Source organism: Natrix helvetica (genome assembly GCF_964273705.1).
Source record: "Natrix helvetica genome assembly, chromosome: 1".
NCBI classification, from domain to species: domain Eukaryota; kingdom Metazoa; phylum Chordata; class Lepidosauria; order Squamata; family Natricidae; genus Natrix; species Natrix helvetica.
Genome location: NC_138548.1, coordinates 365,201,270 through 365,218,788, shown reverse-complemented (window position 1 = coordinate 365,218,788; position 17,519 = coordinate 365,201,270). Strand labels below are relative to the sequence as shown.

General features: G+C 46.9%; 1 protein-coding gene across 1 annotated transcript in view; it reads right to left on the bottom strand.

Annotated features, from left to right (window-relative positions):
* Positions 1-2,611: 2,611 nt before the first annotated feature.
* LOC309382524 (uncharacterized protein) overlaps positions 2,612-17,519 on the bottom strand; it is a gene marked incomplete at its 5' end in the record, with an annotated part of 469,143 nt that continues 454,235 nt past the window's right edge. The window contains one exon of the mRNA XM_081934141.1: positions 2,612-4,923. Within this exon, the coding sequence (XP_081790267.1) occupies positions 3,020-4,923 (1,904 nt within the window). The 3' untranslated portion in view covers positions 2,612-3,019. The remainder of the gene's footprint in view (positions 4,924-17,519) is intronic.

Sequence of the window (17,519 nt, the reverse complement as noted above, 5' to 3'; positions counted from 1 at the left end):
AAGGATGACCCTCCCTTCTTCCCCCACCCATTCGGGCTCTTCCACGGTTACCCGCTTTTCCCTGCGGAGCGAAGGCGGCTGGGGAACATGGTACCCAGGAAGAGCCCTCCCCCCCTCACCTGGAGCATGTCTTGATGTCCCACTGCCAGCCTCTCCTGCAGCCTCTCCTGCGGAGCCGCAGGGGTTAAGGAGAGCTAGTGGGTGGCGTCCTAGAGAGGCAAGGCTCAGTGACGTCACTTCCTGCGTTGCCTCCTCTAATAAGCCAGCCGTCATGTTCTCCCTCCAGTGGGCCAATGGGGAAGCGCCTGGAGTTCCCTTCCCTTGGCAGAGTGCGCCCCCTGGAGGATTTGGGCCAAAGTGCCAGGATCGGAGAAAGGGCGGGAAAGAGGAGCGGGTCTGAGGGGAAAAGGGGAGTGCAGGGATGATGGGCTTGGGACAGTGGTGGGGTTCAGCCAGTTCGCAGCACTCCGGGAGAAACGGTTGTTAACTTTCTGAGCAGTTTGGTGAACTGGTTGTTGGAAGAAATCATTAGGGCAGAGAACCGGTTGTTAAATTATTTGAATCCCACCACTGGCTTGGGAGTAGGGGGAAGAAAAGTCCCTCTCCAGGGTTCTCTGTCAGACAAAGGAATCAGTGGAACAACTTGAGATTTACCTCAGGATGTTCCTCAATGTCTTCTCTGCTGCGAGTGTCAGATACATTTATATTGATATAAGACTAGAAGTTTGTGTCAGTGTTTCCCTCTTCATTTGGACACCAGCTGCATATTTCCTCCACAATAAACCTCTTCAGTTTCACCTTCCAGTCGTGGGTTTCTATTTTATCCCGATAGTGTCGGAAGCAAAAACAGGTCCAGTTCCAAGAAGGGAATAAAATGGAGGCTGCTTAAAATAGCAGGATTATTGACGGGCAGAACCAAGAACGGCCTGCAGTTAGAAGAGGACAGAGCTGGAAGGGACCTTGGAGGACTTCTAGTCCAACCCCCTGCTCAGGCATAGGAGAAGTTATATATAGCATCTCTGACAAATGGCTGCCCACTCTCTTCTTAAAAATTAAGAGGACTGGAGGCTAAAACATATGAAGAACGGTTGCAGGAACTGGGCATGTCTAGTCTAGTAAAGAGAAGGACCAGGGGAGACATGAGAGAAGTCTTCCAATATTTGAGAGGCTGCTGCAGAGAGGAGAGGATCAAGCTATTTTCCAAAGCACCCGAAGGCCAGACAAGGAATAATGGATCGAAACTGACCAAGGAGAGATTCAACCTAGAAATAAGGAGGAACTTTTTTCTGACAGTGAGAAGACTCAACCAATGGAACAGAAGTTGCCCTCAGACTTTGTGGGAGCTTCATCACTTGAGACTTTCAAGAAGAGATTGGACTGCTATTTGTCGGAAGTCTCCTGCTTCAGTGGTGGTGGGGGGTTGGACTAGATGACCTACAAGGTCCCTTCCAACTCTGTTAATCTATTTTAGAGACTTTTTAAAAGCCATGATAACTTTTGTGGGGGGAGGGGTTCAGGTGAGGGAGGAAGAGGAGAAACTCACCTGCAGGAGGTTGGATGGGAGTGGCTGGAAGGAGAAAAAGACCCAATCAGGATCCTTCATGGGTTGGAGGAGTCAGGAGTTCCCCTCCCCATTGAGAGCAGAAGTTCCCAAAATATTTCTCAAGGAGACCCTCTTGGCCACCTGCTAAGCTTGATGAGAGGCCTCCCCTAGATACTACCCTCTCCACAACCGTTCATCCAGTCCCCCAGACTCTTCAGTTAGGAAAAGAGTCCCACAGCCAGGAAGGCCACTCCTATCACGTCCCCATTATCCCCATCCAGTTTGCTCCTGGCAGAGCTGTAGGAACGGGGCTCTGGAGAAGGAGGAGACTCACCGGAACAGGAGGATCAGGCCCATCTTCTACCAGGAGGGTTCATTCTGGTGATGGCATGTCCCACCTGGCAGGTACAGGTCCTCCGTGGTGGGCCTGGATCTCCAGAATCACCTGGAGCTGGTAGGTTCAGTGTCTGTTCTGGATCTGCTCCCTGAAGGCCACGCCCTTCTCTGGCCACCCGTTCTTCAGCCACTGGATCTCCACGGGGTAAAAGCCCATTGAGGTGCAGAGGGGGATGGTGTTGGGGGAAGCGGGGTCCAACTTGGTGGGGGAGATGGTATAGGTGGGCTTGGCTGTAGAGGAGGGACGGGAGAGACGCAACAGCACCCAGAACAGAAGACCAGGTTTGTTACTTCAGATGCCACATGGGACTGATCCTGTCCAGAGCCCTGGTCACCCTATGATTGCAGGATGTACCAAGGCTTTGGCAGGGCCATATCGAGGTCCTTGCCGAGGGGGGAGATTTGGGGGGTTTCGGAGGGAGATTTCCACAGACCAGGCTATACCTGCAGGCAGAAAGCCTCCTTCCCACTTGTTCCAGGGAAGGAGGTAGAGAGGGGTCCGACTCCCATATGGCAGATGTTCTTTCTCCAAAGGCTAAAATTCTTTTTTGTAATTCAATGAACAAAACCGGATGCAGTATTCCAGGTGTGGGCTTCCTAAGGCTTTATAAAACAGTACTAATACTTCAAGTGATTTTGATTCTATGTCTCTCTTTATACAATCAAGGATTCTATTAGATTTTTTGGCTGCTGCCACACACACACACACACACACACACACACACACACAAACAAACAGACGTGACGTTTAAATGCTCATTCGGACTCCCAAGGTCCCTCTCACAATCACTGTTTTTAAGTTTCATTTGTTGGATTCAATCTTCTCTTTTGAATCAGAAAGCCACAATATGCACAAACATACAATTATATAGAGGCATGGTTGCTCAGTGGTTAGAATGCAGTACTACAGTTTAATGGTCCACATCCAGGAGACTGATCCATGGTTGATTCAAACCTTTCATCCTTCTGAGGTGGGTAAAATGAGGACCCAGATTGTTGAGGACAATATGCTGACTTTGTAATAGAGAGCGGGGTAAAGCATTACGGAGTTGTATATAAGTCAAAGTGAAATTGCTTTTGCTATAGTTTCACCCGAGCATGGATCCTTTTATGATTAGTAAGACTACCATTCTGAGAAAAGCTCTTTCCACATTCTATGCATTTATATGGCTTCTCTCCTGTGTGGATCATTTTATGGGAAAAAAGATGACCTCTTTGAGCAAAGGTCTTTCCACACTCCATGCATGTATATGGCTTCTCCCCTGTGTGGATCATCTTATGGGAAATAAGATTACGTTTTTGAACAAAGGTCTTTCCACACTCCATGCATTTATATGGCTTTTCTCCTGTGTGGAGCTTTTTGTGTCTAATAAGTCCACTGCTCTGAGTAAATGTCATTCCACACTCTATGCATTTATACGGCTTCTCTCCTGTGTGGATGATCTTATGGGAAGTAAGTGTACTGCTATTGGCAAAAGTCTTTCCACACTCTATGCATTTATATGGTTTCTCCCCTGTGTGGATAATCTTATGGGACATAAGAGTACCTCTTTGAGCAAAGGTCTTTCCACACTCCATGCATTTATATGGCTTCTCCCCTGTGTGGATCCTTTTATGGGAAATAAGATTATTTCTTCTAGCAAAGGTGTTTCCACACTCCATGCATTTATATGGTTTCTCCCCTGTGTGGATCATCTTATGGGAAATAAGATGATTTCTTCTAGCAAAGGTGTTTCCACACTCCATGCATTTATATGGTTTCTCCCCTGTGTGGATCATCTTATGGGACATAAGAGTACCTCTTTGAGCAAAGGTCTTTCCACACTCCATGCATTTATATGGCTTCTCCCCTGTGTGGATCCTTTTATGGGAAATAAGATTACGTTTTTCAGCAAATGTCTTTCCACAGTCCATGCATTTAAATGGTTTCTCTCCTGTGTGGAGCTTTTTGTGTCTTCTAAGTCCACTGCTCTGAGTAAATGTCTTTCCACACTCCATGCATTTATACGGCTTCTCTCCTGTGTGGATGATCTTATGGGAAGTAAGTGTACTGCTATGAGCAAAGGTCTTTCCACACTCTAAGCATTTATATGGTTTCTCCCCTGTGTGGATAATCTTATGGGAACTAAGACTATATCTATGAGCAAAAGTCTTTCCACACTCCATGCACTTATATGGTTTATCCCCTGTGTGGATCATCTTATGGGAATTAAGTGTACTGCTATGAGCAAAGGTCTTTCCACACTCTATGCATTTATATGATTTCTCCCCTGTGTGGATAATCTTATGGGAAATAAGGCTATATCTATGAGTAAAGCTCTTTCCACACTCCATGCATTTATATGGCTTCTCCCCTGTGTGGATCATCTTATGGGAAAAAAGATGACCTCTTTGAGCAAAGGTCTTTCCACATTCCATGCATTTATACGGCTTCTCCCCTGTGTGGATCATCTTATGGGAAGTAAGTGTACTGCTATGAGCAAAAGTCTTTCCACACTCCATGCATTCATATGGCTTCTCCCCTGTGTGGATCCTTTCATGGGAAGTAAATTGTCTGCTTGTTCTAAAACATTTTCCACATTCTAAACATTTATAAGGCTTCTCTTTGGTGGCAATCGCTTTTTGAGATGTAGGGAACTTATTTCCAAGAGAAAGAATGACTGTCCCATTGTAATTTTTTCCCTTGCTTCTTCTTATAGCAACTTGTCCTTTGTTGTGGGTTAAATAGTGTTCATTTACTTGTAGTGTAGTTTTCATTAGCTTCACACTTTCCCCAATATATCTTTTCCTTATGTTCTCTTGTTGGGCAAGAAAGCCTCGCATCGGAGCATCAGTGGAACATGAGTTTTCCTCATTGCAATTCTTTGACTGGTTTCTCTCAGGGCTTTCGAATTCCATTCGAACTCCAAACTTCTCCGTTCCATCTTTATCACTGATCTCTTTGAACAGTTCACGGGAATCTTGATTCTCCTCCCCATTATTACCTTCAAAGTAAAACGGAAATAAAAAATGATAACAAGGTTAGAGAAAAAAGATCAAAGTGTAGAAAGTCAAGTGAATTTCCTTCACAACTTCTGAAGATAAGTTGTTACACTGATTAATTGTTCTAACTGTCAAGAAACATCTCCTTAGATCTAAGTTGCTTCTCTCCTTGATTAGTTTACACTCATTGCTTCTTGTACTACCCTCAGGTGTTTTGCAGAATGGCTTCATTCCTTCTTCTTTGTGGCCGCTCCTGAGAAATTGGAACACTGCTGTCACCTAGTCCTTCTTTTGATTAAACTAGACACACACAGTTCCTGCAACCGTTCTTCATATGTTTTAGTCTCCAGTCCCCTAATCATCTTCATTCCTTTTCTCTGCATTATTTCTAGAGTCTCCACATGTTTTCTACATCGTGGCGACCAGAACTGAATGCAGTATTCCAAGTGTGGCCTTACCAAGGCCTTGTAAAGTAGTATTAACACTTCACGTGATCTTGATTCTATCCCTCTGTTGATGCAGCCTAGGATTGTGTTGGCTTTTTTGGCAGCTGCTGCACACTGCTGGCTCATATTTAAATGGTTGTCCACTAGGACTCCCAAGATCCCTCTCACAGTTACTATTATTGAGCAAGGTACCACATATAGTGTACCTGCGCATTTTGCTTTTCTTGCCTAAATGTAGAACCTTACTTTTTTCACCATTGAATTTCATAATAATCAGGGGAAACATCCAACGAGAAATTAGGAGAAAAGAATTTTTGGGGTGGGTTAATTTCAACAGAGACCTGAAACAGTTTTGAAACAAACTCTTTCTTCCCCAGTGTACCTTGGAGCAGCTGCTCCACGTTGTCCATCTGGTGGGCAGGACCCCCATTCGGCCCATTCCTCGATCCCAGCGATGAGACTTTGGAGCGAAATCCCTTGCTGAAGCCTCCCATTGGCTTGTAAACGCTCTTTGCGCTGAGACTGGAAAGGTTGGGAGGCTTCAAGAATGGCTATTTCACTGCTCCAAAGTCTCATCGGCTTGCAAGGGCTCTTTGGCTGGATCTGGTACAGGCGTCAGTTCGCTGAGAACGGAGGCCTAAAGTTCTTTATCGTGAGATCACACGAAACCAAGTAGTGCAAGATCTCAGGCTGCTAATCTCCCGTGATCTCACACCACAGTACATTAGCCCTAAATTCTTTTAAGAACAGAGGATTGCACGAGATCCAGGGCAAAGGTCTTTGAAAACTAAGAGGACTTTCCCCCCTTTGCAAAGCATTTTGCCCTGGATCTGGTGCAGGCCTTGGTTAGCAGAGAACAGAGGCCTTAAGCACTGTAACGCGAGATCACGTGAGATCAACAGTGCTAGATTTCGCAGTACTGATCTCACGTATCTCTCACTTTTTAGCCCTCTTTTGCCTGCAAATTCATCGGAGTAGGCAAAGGAATTGACAGCTTGCCACATCATTGCAAGGGACCATGTTTTGTGGACCATAAGAAGCACCTAGGTTTAGAGAAGGAAAACAAATTAAATAGTTTTGGGTTTCCTGGCATCCAGAAGCACTCTGTAGGCCAAAAACGGGCCCGCTTTTGCCCTCTGAAGGCCTCGGCCGGTCCCGGTTTTGCCCTTCTTGGCATCGGGTAGGCTGAAAATGGGATGCTCAGAGGGTTTGGGAGGCCAAATGTGCTCTATACAGACATTTCCACCCACGTTTTGGGGGGAGGGGGGGGAATGCGTCTTATAGTCTGAAAAATAAGGTAAGTCCCAGTGGGGTGGGGTGGGGTGAATAGGTAGGGAGAATGTTGCAGTGCCTCTCCTATCATTCCTAAGTGTGAATGATGAGTGGGTGTCAAGTACTTGGGGGAGGGCTTCTCATAACTTAGAAGAGTCGCTAAATGAATTGTCGTATCTTGGGGATTACCAGTACCCTAGGATGCTCTGAGTAACATTGCATAAGGCCTTTGTTCTTGAATTGGATTGGGAGAATGCTCTTCCATGGGCTGAGTGTGAAAGTTCTGTTTTCACACAATATTGGAGGATTTCAGAGGACAAATGAAAACACACTCTTCTCACACGATCTCCAGAGGACACATAAAAGCACGCCTCGTTCTTTTCAGCCTCCACAGATAAGTTCAAAGAGAAATAGAGAAATACAGACAAGAAATGGCAGAGAAAGCATGTAAGCAGAGAGACACTGACTCTTTCCTTCCTTGGAGTATGAGAAGATCCTTTCCTTCTCCCTCACAGGAGATGATATCTGATTAGTAGTTTTCAAATCAAAAACTAACTATAATCTCTCTTCATGAACTCTCTGTAGACTAGAAAACTCTTACCCAGAAGAGAGACCACGTTCCTATGGTTTTCAAGCATGACTTCCGAATGCAGTGCTTTCTGGTCAGGATCCATCTGAGACCATTCCTCCTCAGAGAAATACACAGCCACCTCCTCGAAGGACACAAGACTCCCCTGAACACGAGAAAAAAGAACAGAGGATTCACAAGATCTGTTCATTTTCATCCATGATTTAGCCAAGAGGATAGAAAGAGAACCCCTCAAATTTGTAGACAAGACCGCATTGACAGGAATACCAACACTCCAGAAGATCAGATCGAGATATAGGATTGACAGATTGGGCCCCATCTAACAAAATGAAATCAACAGTGTAAGGTTCTACAATTAGGAAAGAAAAACCACATGCCCAGGCATAGGTGATACCGGCCTCAACAGTAGAAAGTGCAACAGGGAACTTGGAGTCCCAGTGGACAACTGCTTAAACATGAATCAGCAGTAGGCTACAGTTGCCAAAAAAAAAATCCAAAACCCAACAGAATCATAGGCTGCATTAAGTGGGATAGAAGATGACATGAAATGTTAGAATCACTTTATAATGCCTTGGTAAGACCACACTTGGAAAATTGCATCCAGTTTTGGTTGTCGTATGGATAATAGGAACGATGAGAAGACTAATAGTAATAGTAATGCAGCCTTAGTGAATAGTTTTGACAGTGGTGAGGGAATTATTTGTTTAGAAGAGTGATGGCGTTGAGGGACAAACTCTTCTTGTGTCTAGTTGCCCTGGTGTGCAGTGCTCTATATCATCGCTTTGAGGGTAGGAGCTGAAACAATTTATGTTCAGAATGCGAGGAGTCTGTAAATATTTTCACGGCCCTCTTTTTGACACGTGCAGAGTACAGGTCCTCAATGGAAGGCAAGTTGGCAGTAATCATTTTTTCTGCAGTTCTAACTATCCTCTGAAGTCTCCGTCTGTCTTGTTGGGTTGCAGAGCCAAGCTAGACAGTTATGGAGGTGCAAATGACAGACACAATAATTCCTCTGTAGAACTGTATCCTTTATTTCGATTTTCGATTTTTTGATTTTTATACCGCCCCCTCTCCCCAAAGGGACTCGGCATCAGCAGCTCCTTGGGCAGTTTGAGCTTTCCGAGTTGGCACAGAAAGAACATTCTTTGTTGTGCTTTTTTGATGACGTTTTTGATGTTAGGTGTCCATTTTAGGTCTTGAGGTATTACAGAATCTAGAAATTTGAAGGTCTCCACTGTTGATACTGTGGTGTCAAGTATTGTAAGAGGTGGTCGTATGGTAGGGTTTCTCCTAAAGTCTACCACCATTTCTACAGTTGTAGCGTTTTCAGTTCCAGATTGTTCCAGTCGCACCACGAGGCTAGTTATTCAACCTCCTGTTTATACGTGGTTTCATTGTTGTCTCGAATGAGACCGATCACTGCTGTATCACCTGCAAACGTCAATTGTTTAACAGATGGGTCGTTTGAGATGCAGTCATTGGTATATAGAGAGAAGTGGAGAGAGCACAAAGCACTGGGAGGCTCCTGTGCTAATTGTACAGGTATCTGATGTGATTTTGCCTAGCTTCATCTGCTGCTTCCTGTACTGTTAGGAAGCTTGTGATACACTTAGAAGAGTGACCAGGGGGTTGGACTAGAAGACCTCCAAGATCCCTACCAACTCTATTATTCTGTTCCATTGTTCCCAAATTCCCAAAGCAAAGATATGCACCAAGTTAAATGGTTATGCTTCACACGTCCTAATTTTAGGTGAGAAAATGGACAAATCTGAAAATTGCTTTCACTGAAGAAATATTTGGGGAAGTTTTATCAAGTTCATTGATTCTGAAAAAACCTTAAGTGCCTTTCAGTAAATAATCTCACTTCTGGATCAACTGATCTATCGCTCTGTCTCATTGATTGATTTAATAGTCTGAGTAATGTTCAGACAAAGAAGAGAAAATTCCCTAGGAAAGTCATTTCTCAGCCGTTGCAAAGCGGGAATGTTTGATCTCCTAATCCAAATCAGATAATTGGAAATTATTTTGTAGCCCAAAGTACCATGATTACATGTTCAATATGGCCACTCCCTTTGGATTTTAATAGTCTGCTCTATTTTTTAATATGATTTGCTTATTTTTGAACTACGGGCTATAAACCATGCTTTTTAAAAATTGTAATGTGGCAATGAATTTAGTTATTTTTCATTATCCTTGCACAATTCCAAGTCAAAGAATTACCCCCAAAAATGGGTCTCTAGCAGTTCCTGCCACTGTGGTACGTTTATTCCTATTTCTTGAAGGACTTTTCAAAAAGTGCTTCTTATAAACTCAAAGTTGGTGGAGTTCCTAGCAGAACAAGATAACCAGAGGAAACTACAGTATGCTGTAAGCAACTTCAACCTGCTATTTTGGTCTCCATGTTGTGGAGGAACAGAAAAATAATCCAGATTAAAAGGATTAGGGTTTCCTGCCTAGGAAGGGGGTTGGACTAGAAGACCTCCAAGGGCCCTTCCAACTCTGCTATTGCATTGTATTTACAAGGTGGGAGGGGAGTAGAAGGTGGGAGCACTCTGCACACCCACTTCACTTCCTGAAGGGAGAAGAGAAATATAATAACTTTTCCCTTTCTTACTTGGTTTGGAGGTTCAACCGCTGTTTGATCTCCATCATAAAAACCAGAAAGCTTCATTCTTTGTTTCTCTGTAAGGAATAAATAATTTCAAAAATGCGTAATTAACAAAAGAGGAGGAGGTATTCTATAGAAGAGAAGAGAGAGTGAAGGTAAGACAGATGGGCAATCGGAGAATCTTCCATTACCTCCTGAGGTGTCTTGATTTTGATCTTCCCAATGGATTCTCCTGAAAAATAGCTCCTGATGGGGATTTGATGGGTTCTTCTCTCCCCCAGGATCTCTGATCTCCAAATTGGAGCCCTTCAGATAAGAGGAAGGAGAAAAGAAGCAGAATTAATGTACATCACATGCCACAAAGTGGATTCTTATATTTGGAACACAACCTCAAAGCCCCCAATATCCACCAGTGAGGTTGAATGAGAAAACAATGGAACAATGTCCTACAAGAATTGGTGAATTCCCACATATGATGAAGGCCAGAGAAGTTTGGGAAGGAGGGGTGAATTATTGAAACACTTCCTCTAATCCCTTCTGAGCTCCTTAAAGTCTCTCACCTGCAACTGGACCTTCTGCTCCTTCTGCTCCTCTGCCTGGCTCAGGAAGAAGCCTTCAGCCAGGGCCACCGCCTGGGAGCTGCTCTCTGCTCCACACTCCCGCACCCAGCTCTCCATCTCTGGGGGCAAAAGAGCCAGGAACTGCTCCAGAACCACCAGGTCCAACATCTGGGCTTTGGTGTGCTTTTCTGGTCTCAGCCATTGCCTACAAAAGTCATGGAGTCGGCTGCAAAGTCCTCGGGGACCTTCAGCCTCCCAGTGTTGGATGAAGTTCCAGGATTGAACTTCGGAAGGGCGGATGGTTTCTTCCTCCGGGATCTTCTGCCCAGTCCTTGTCCAGGGCTTCCCCCCCTTTCCAGGCTGAGCAGCTGAAGGGCCTTTTCCGCTTCCCTCCTTGGCCAAAGGTTGTCTCTCCATCCTTTCTCCGTCCTGCAGAGCAACTCCAGGTGGGTCCAAGGACTCTGATGGGTCTCCAGGTGCCTTTTCCTTCATGGGGCAATTTCTGGGGCTTCAGGACGGATCCCTGCAAGTTATTCCGCTCTTTTTCCCACCAAGAAAAAAAGTGGCTTGCAAAGACCACAAATGGCTCTTAGTTTCAGTATCTGAGATGGAAAGAAAAAGAAAAGCCAAGAATTAGAAAGTGGAATTCAGCCACTGAAGAACCTTCACCCGACCTGCCCGGAGACCCAAGCAGCTCATCCCAGCGCAGGGCAGGGAAGGAGGCAGCTGGAGAGGCCGCCCCGCTTCTCTCCCCCTCCGGAGACAGGATCGGGCCCTCGGGGAGCCCGGTGCGAATTCTGCCTCCTCCTCGCCCGGCTTCTCTCCTCTCCTGGTGGGCTGACTCTCCCCTCCCCCAATTCCCTGGATTCCCGCCGGCATTCCCGCTTCTTCCATTTCCCCCTGCAGGGAGAGGACGGCTGGTGAGCATGCAACCCTTGAAGAGCCCCCAACTCACCCGGGGCACGTCTAGATGTCCCCCCCTCCAGATTCTCCCGCAGCCTCTGCGCCTCCAGCGGAACCCCAGCGGTTAAGGAAAGAGAGTGCGGCGTCCTAGAGAGGCAAGGCTCAGTGATGTCACTTCCTTCGCCGCCTGCTGTGGAAAGCCAGCCGTGACGTTCACCCTCCAGTGGGCCAATGGGGAAGCGCCTGGAGTTCCATTCCCTTGGCAGAGGGCGCCCCCTGGAGGATTTGGGGCAAAGTGCCAGGATTGCAGAAAGGGCGGGAAAGAGGAGCGCATCAGGTGAAATTTAAAGGGCGGGGATGATGGGCTTGGGAGTAGGGAGAGGAAAGGCCCCCTCTCCATGGCTTCCTGTCAATCAAAAGCTCCATTGTCTGTTCTTCTTTTTCGTCTTTTATGTTTGCCCAAATGTATTGAAGGAGGTTTTCCTCTTTCTTCTGTTGCGTTTCTAGGGCGGTTTGGTTATTTCTTCTCTATAGCGCAACTCCCACCTCTTTCATTCGGCCTCCTCCTTAATTTATTTATAGAATAGAGATAATAGAGAAGAGGAAAGGAAAGGAAATAATTTTTCTTTCTGGCAGCCCCTGAGATATCGGAATATGCCATTATGTCCCTCCTCGACCTTCTCTTCATGCCCAGTCCCAGTAACCGTTTTTTAATATGCTTCAGCCTCCATCTTCGTTGCTCTTCTTTGCACTCTTTCTGGAGTCTCAAGATCTTATTTATTATACAAAACGCAAAGAAAAATAGGAATAGGAAATTAAGGGAAGGGGAAAGAGCGGGGAAAAGAAAGTCTGAGGTAGAAAAGAAAAAAAGAAAAATAAAGACGTTGACTTCTTTTTTAGCGGAATGCAAGATTTAAAAAATTCCAGCCTGAGAATTCGACGTAATGGAGAAAATCAAAGTCGGTTTTGGTCTCTTTCTTTTGAACACTTTAAATGTGAAGATATCCAATTTAACGGCTGGAGAAGGAAAGCGCAGGACGGTTTCAAACACTCCGTTGTGGCTGAGTGAGGGCGGGCTCCCGTCTGAGGGGATCTGCGCTCCGATTGGTTGCTGCGGGTGGAAAGGGGGCGTTTCCCTTTCCCCCCGCCTTTTTCTTCTGGGCGCCGTTTAGATTTACCTCAGGATGTTCCTCAATGTCTTCTCTGCTGCGAATGTTAAATACATTTACATTGATATAAAACTAGAAGTTTGCGTCCCTCTCTCCCTCTTCCTTTGGACAATTTCGTTGTATTTATTTTGTACAATGACAATAAAGGCTATACTATACACCAGCTGCATGTTTCCTCCACATTAGACCTCTTCAGTTTCACCTTCCAGTCGTGGGTTTCTATTTTATCCCCTGAATAGTGTCGGAAGGAAAAACAGGTCCAGTTCCAAGAAGGGAATAAAATGGAGGCTGCTTAAGAAAGGAGGTTTATTGACAGGCAGAACCAAGAACGGCCTGCAGTTGGAAGAGAACAGAGCTGGAAGGGACCTTGGAGGTCATCTAGTCCGGCCCCCTGCTCAGGCATAGGAGAAACTACGGTATATATACCATTTCAGTCCAGTCTCTTCTTAAAAGCCTCCAGTGTTGGAGGATTTACAACCTCTGGTGGCAAGGAGTTCCACCGGTTAATTCTCATCCCTGTCAGGAAGTTTCTCCTGAGATCCAGGTTGCTTCTCGTCTTCTGGGGCTTTGGGGGATAGTTTGGGCTCCTCTCTCTTCTCTGGGGAAGCCCCCCAAAGTCTCTCCCGGGAGAGCCGAGGAAAGAGCGGGGCGAGAGGGAGGATTTCGGGGCCGTTTCTGCGGCGTCTGGTGATCCAGAGGCTCCTTTGGCGGCTCTTTTCTCCTCTGAGGTGGTTGGGGCTGAAGCAGCGGCTGCCTCGGATCCCCCTCCGGCCAGCCTTTCTCTCGGGGAGGCCGAGGGTCGGGTCTCCGCCTCTGGCAACCGCCGCCGCCATTCGGGCTCCCGAGGCGATCGTCGTAGCTTCTTCCTCCCTCCAAGCCGAGTCAGGCGCCCCTTTGCCTGCGCCTGTTACCCGGGAGACTTTTTCTCCCTTGAAGCGAAGCGGCGCTTCTCCCTGGTCTGACTGAGGGTTTTCCGGGGCTCCCTTCGGATTGGGGATGTCTGTGTGTGACCCCTCCCCCCCTTGTGATCCAGAAACTCTCCTACGGCAGAATCGTCACATTAAATGAGCGCCTGTGTGTGTGTTTGTGTGTTTTCTTGGACTTTTTGCATTGGGGGCGGGGCAAAACGAGCTGAAGCACCAATGGGGATTCTCCCTGCTGGAGCGTCATCAGTCTCCGGGCAGAGTCCTTTGTGACTTCACCTGAAGGTGGAGGGCGTTCAGGGCAGAGAGAGAAGCGGAGAAAGTGGCAGGGAAAGTGGCAGGGGAGAAGCGGAGAAAGTGGCAGTCACTGCCTTAATAGGTTTGCTTAGCTGTGCTGAAATTTACTGCGCAGGTCACAGTTCTTATCTGCAAGTGATTTAGCGCGCATGCTCCTTCACATTCCTTAACTTTCTCTTCTGATCTTCCTCGCCTGCCGAAGGAGGCAGGCACATAGCTCTTGCCAAGATGTGATTAATTCAGTTTAGCAAGTTTGTATTTTTATTTTATTTTATATTAAAAATGTTTTTATTACATCTTGCTTCAGGTTTATTTTTTGCTTATTTTCAAAAGTATGCTACAAGGGATGCCAAGATCCACACCTCCTTAATTCATGGTGGAATTCAAACCCTAACAGGGATCCCTTCAGTCTGGGGAGGGGGGGCTGCAGCTCAAGGCGGGGACTCTCCTTTTGTTTGCTCTCTTTATGATTCTCAACTAGATTTTCCTCTGTATGCATGGTGGGAGGGTGTGGACTAGTTGTCCGCTTAGGTTCCCAAACTGTCCCCGGAGGCGAAAGGGGCCTCCCGGTTCTTTCTAGCTAACTAGAAACGGGCACTTGGTGGGTGGGTGGAGGAGAAGGGGACTAATCCCCCAGGGGCAGCGGAGGGAGGGGCTACTCCAGGGGGAGGGCTTTGTGGGTCGTGGAATGGGGGGAGCCCCACAGTCGGGGAGGGGCTGGGAGGCCAAAGGGCTGCAGCTAAAAAGTGCCAAATTCAGGAAAGGCTCTTTCTCCAAGATTCCTCTGGGGAAAATGTCTTTTTTTCATAGTCTGAGTATCCCAAGGATGGTGTCATGCTGCTCTAGGGTCCCAGCCCCCCCCTCTCGGCAGGGGTCCAGATTGGAGCTGCCCCCCCTCCAAAAAGCACCCTGGTCTCCACGGCCCTTCCTATGGAGTGGAGCCCATGGCTTTTGGGGGCCATCCTGGTGCCGGTCTCCGAGTGGGACATTTTCCCAAAGGGGGGGGGGGGTCGGCATTTTTTGTCCTCCCCTCAGCTGAGAAAAAAATCTCCCAGGGAAAATAGGAGGAAATAGTTTTCTCTCCCCCACTTAATAAGACGCAGGGCCGTTTAGAGGCTAAGCAGGAATCGGGGGCGGGGGAGGGGAGAGCTGAGTTCATCTGCAGAGGAGAGAGGATTTTAATTTTATTTCGTTTTTCCTTATGGCATGGTTTATACTCCTTCACTTCAGAGCGAGGCTAGGAGAGCTTTTCCTCCCACGGAGTTGAATAAAATAAATGGAAGGGAGGAAGGGAATGTCCCCTTCCTCTTACTTTCCGCCCATTGAGATGAACCAGAGCCATTCTTGAACCAGAGCCGTTTGGTTTGATATACTGTCCATTTATCCGTCCATCCATCCACCCTTCCTAAATAATACTGAAACCTTTTACAAGGAAGAAAATCCACTCAGTTCCTCTGACACATCCTATACCTCAGGGCTGTCCAAACCTGGGAACTTTAAGACTTATGGACTTCAACTCCCAGAATTGAAGTACATTTAAGGGGGCTAAAAGGGAAGATAATATGATTTTTACACTAAAAGTTTCTTTTTACATTCTAATTTTCTTCCCCATCTCTTTTTCTACAGCACTCATGAATTAATCCTGCTCTCTGATGCAAAAGGAAATTATTTCTTTAGTAGCTGATGATTCTTTGTCCTGTTTGCAACCTCTGAAAAATGGAGGCTGAAGGTGGCAGGTTGGGGAGAGGAGGAGAATGTCAGCCTGGACCTTCTCCTGCTGAGATACCCCTCCCCCCAAGCATCCTTTTGGGGCTTCTATTTCTTGGGAGGGAGGCGTGGAGACGATCTAGACCAGCGGTTCTCAACCTGTGGGTCGTGACCCTTTTGGGGGGTCAAACGACCTTTTCACAGGGGTCGTTAAGGCCATCGGAATTCTAAACTGTAGACTTCCCCTCGCGTTCCTCGAAACTCACTCGCGTGGGCTTCTGCAGAAGCTTCCCTCTGAAGCCTTCCGAGGTTACTGCCATGTACTTTTAAGAGTTTCTGGTCTTTTTTCCATCTAGCCTGTAACTGACCATACTGAAACCAAGTTTGAATTACCCTGGGAAGGGCTGGCAGGAGAGGCCGGAGGGGAGGACAGACCTCGCCCACCAATTCCTTCCGTCCTGAGGAATTCCACTCGGGACGGAAGCACAGTTCGATGTAGCTTAAGCCTCCTTTTAAAATCCCATTTAAAGGGCAACTTCTTAATCTGTGCTAAATCGATTGCTTGCGCAAATTAACCGCTACGTGCTCCCACGCTTGGTTGTAATGATTCTTAGAAAGAAAGAAAGAAAGAAAGAAAGAAGAAAGAAAGAAAGAAAGAAAGAAAGAAAGAAAGAAAGAAAGAAGAGATGGAGGGAGGAATGGAAAGAAAGAAAGAAAGAAAACTGGGTGGGGGGAACAGAATGTAAAAAAAGTAAACTTAATAAAATGAAACTCATGTAAACCACGAACGGCTGCTGGAGGCAGGCAGGGAGCTCGTTTTATCCTGGAAAATCCCAGCCTGGCTGATCTTCTCCCCAACCAAGATTGGCAGGTTAATCGCTATGCTTTAATTATGCTCAATTTGTAATAATGAAAATACATCCTGCATATCGGATATTTACATTACGATTCATAACAGCAGCAAAATTACAGTTACGAAGTAGCAACGAAAATAATTTTATGGTAGGGGGTCACCACGACACGAGGAACTGCATTCGAGGGTTGCGGGCATCGGGAAGGTTGAGAACCTCTGCTCTGGATCGACCATAGCGGCTACTGTGGGTCTGAAGCCAGAATTGCTTTGGGAGGAGGGTGGGCAGATCCGGGGAGGGGAAGGGGTGGCTCGGTGGCCCCCTTGCACTGCTTCCCCTCAAGCCCCTTTTGAAGGGCAGAATGCCAGCAGGCACAGTCCCCCCTGAGCCCTTGTGGGGAGCCATTGGGGGTCACCTGAGACTCCCCCTACAATCACCCAGCCATTCCAGCCATTTCTCTCCTTCACCACTGATGGGTCTGCCACATTTTGGCCCCCAATGCCTAGCTCCCCCCCCTTCCTCCCACTTTGGGGCTCGGATTCTAATGATACGGTGTCTCCTTCTTGATGGTATAAACGGTGTAGGGTCTTCCCTACTCGAGCAGGGGGTTGATCTAGATGACCTCTAAGAAATCCATCTGAAGCCATTCCTGATGTAGAAGAAATGTGCTATGGAGGGGAAGATCGGCTCTGGGGGAAAGAGGGGAGGGGGCTTCAATGGGGCAGCCCTGAGTGGAAGACCCCTCCCTTCTTCCCAGCATCCCTAGATACCCTAAGCAGCCCTCCAACTGAGCCTTGCCTCCTCCAGAGGTCATCCAGACTGGCTCAGCAGGACTCCAGTAGCCTCAGTCTCTAAGGGCAGAACTTTCCCCCCCCCTTCCTCATCTGGGGTCTTGGGGTCACCACAGGAAGAATTGGTCAGTGTCTCATTGTAGGAATTGTCTCAAACACGGAGAAGATTTGGGCTCCTGTCTCCAATCCCTCCCCTTGCAAGATAGCGTGGAAGACCCTGGAGAAGGGACAACAGCAAATGTATCCATGGCAGGAAAAAGAAATCAGATTTCCTTGTCAAGGAAGAGGCATTGTTGGTGAAAGATGCTTCATTGCTCAGGGGAACTGAACCAGCAATTCGTAGGCAATCAAACTAGGGAGGTTAGCTGTTTCCCAGGTGTGGGGAACGTATCAAAGAGGTGAGTGAAGGGCTTAAAGAAACATTGAAGTCACCAGAATATTATCTCTTCCTCCTCTTTCATGCGAGGAGGAATGAGAAAGTC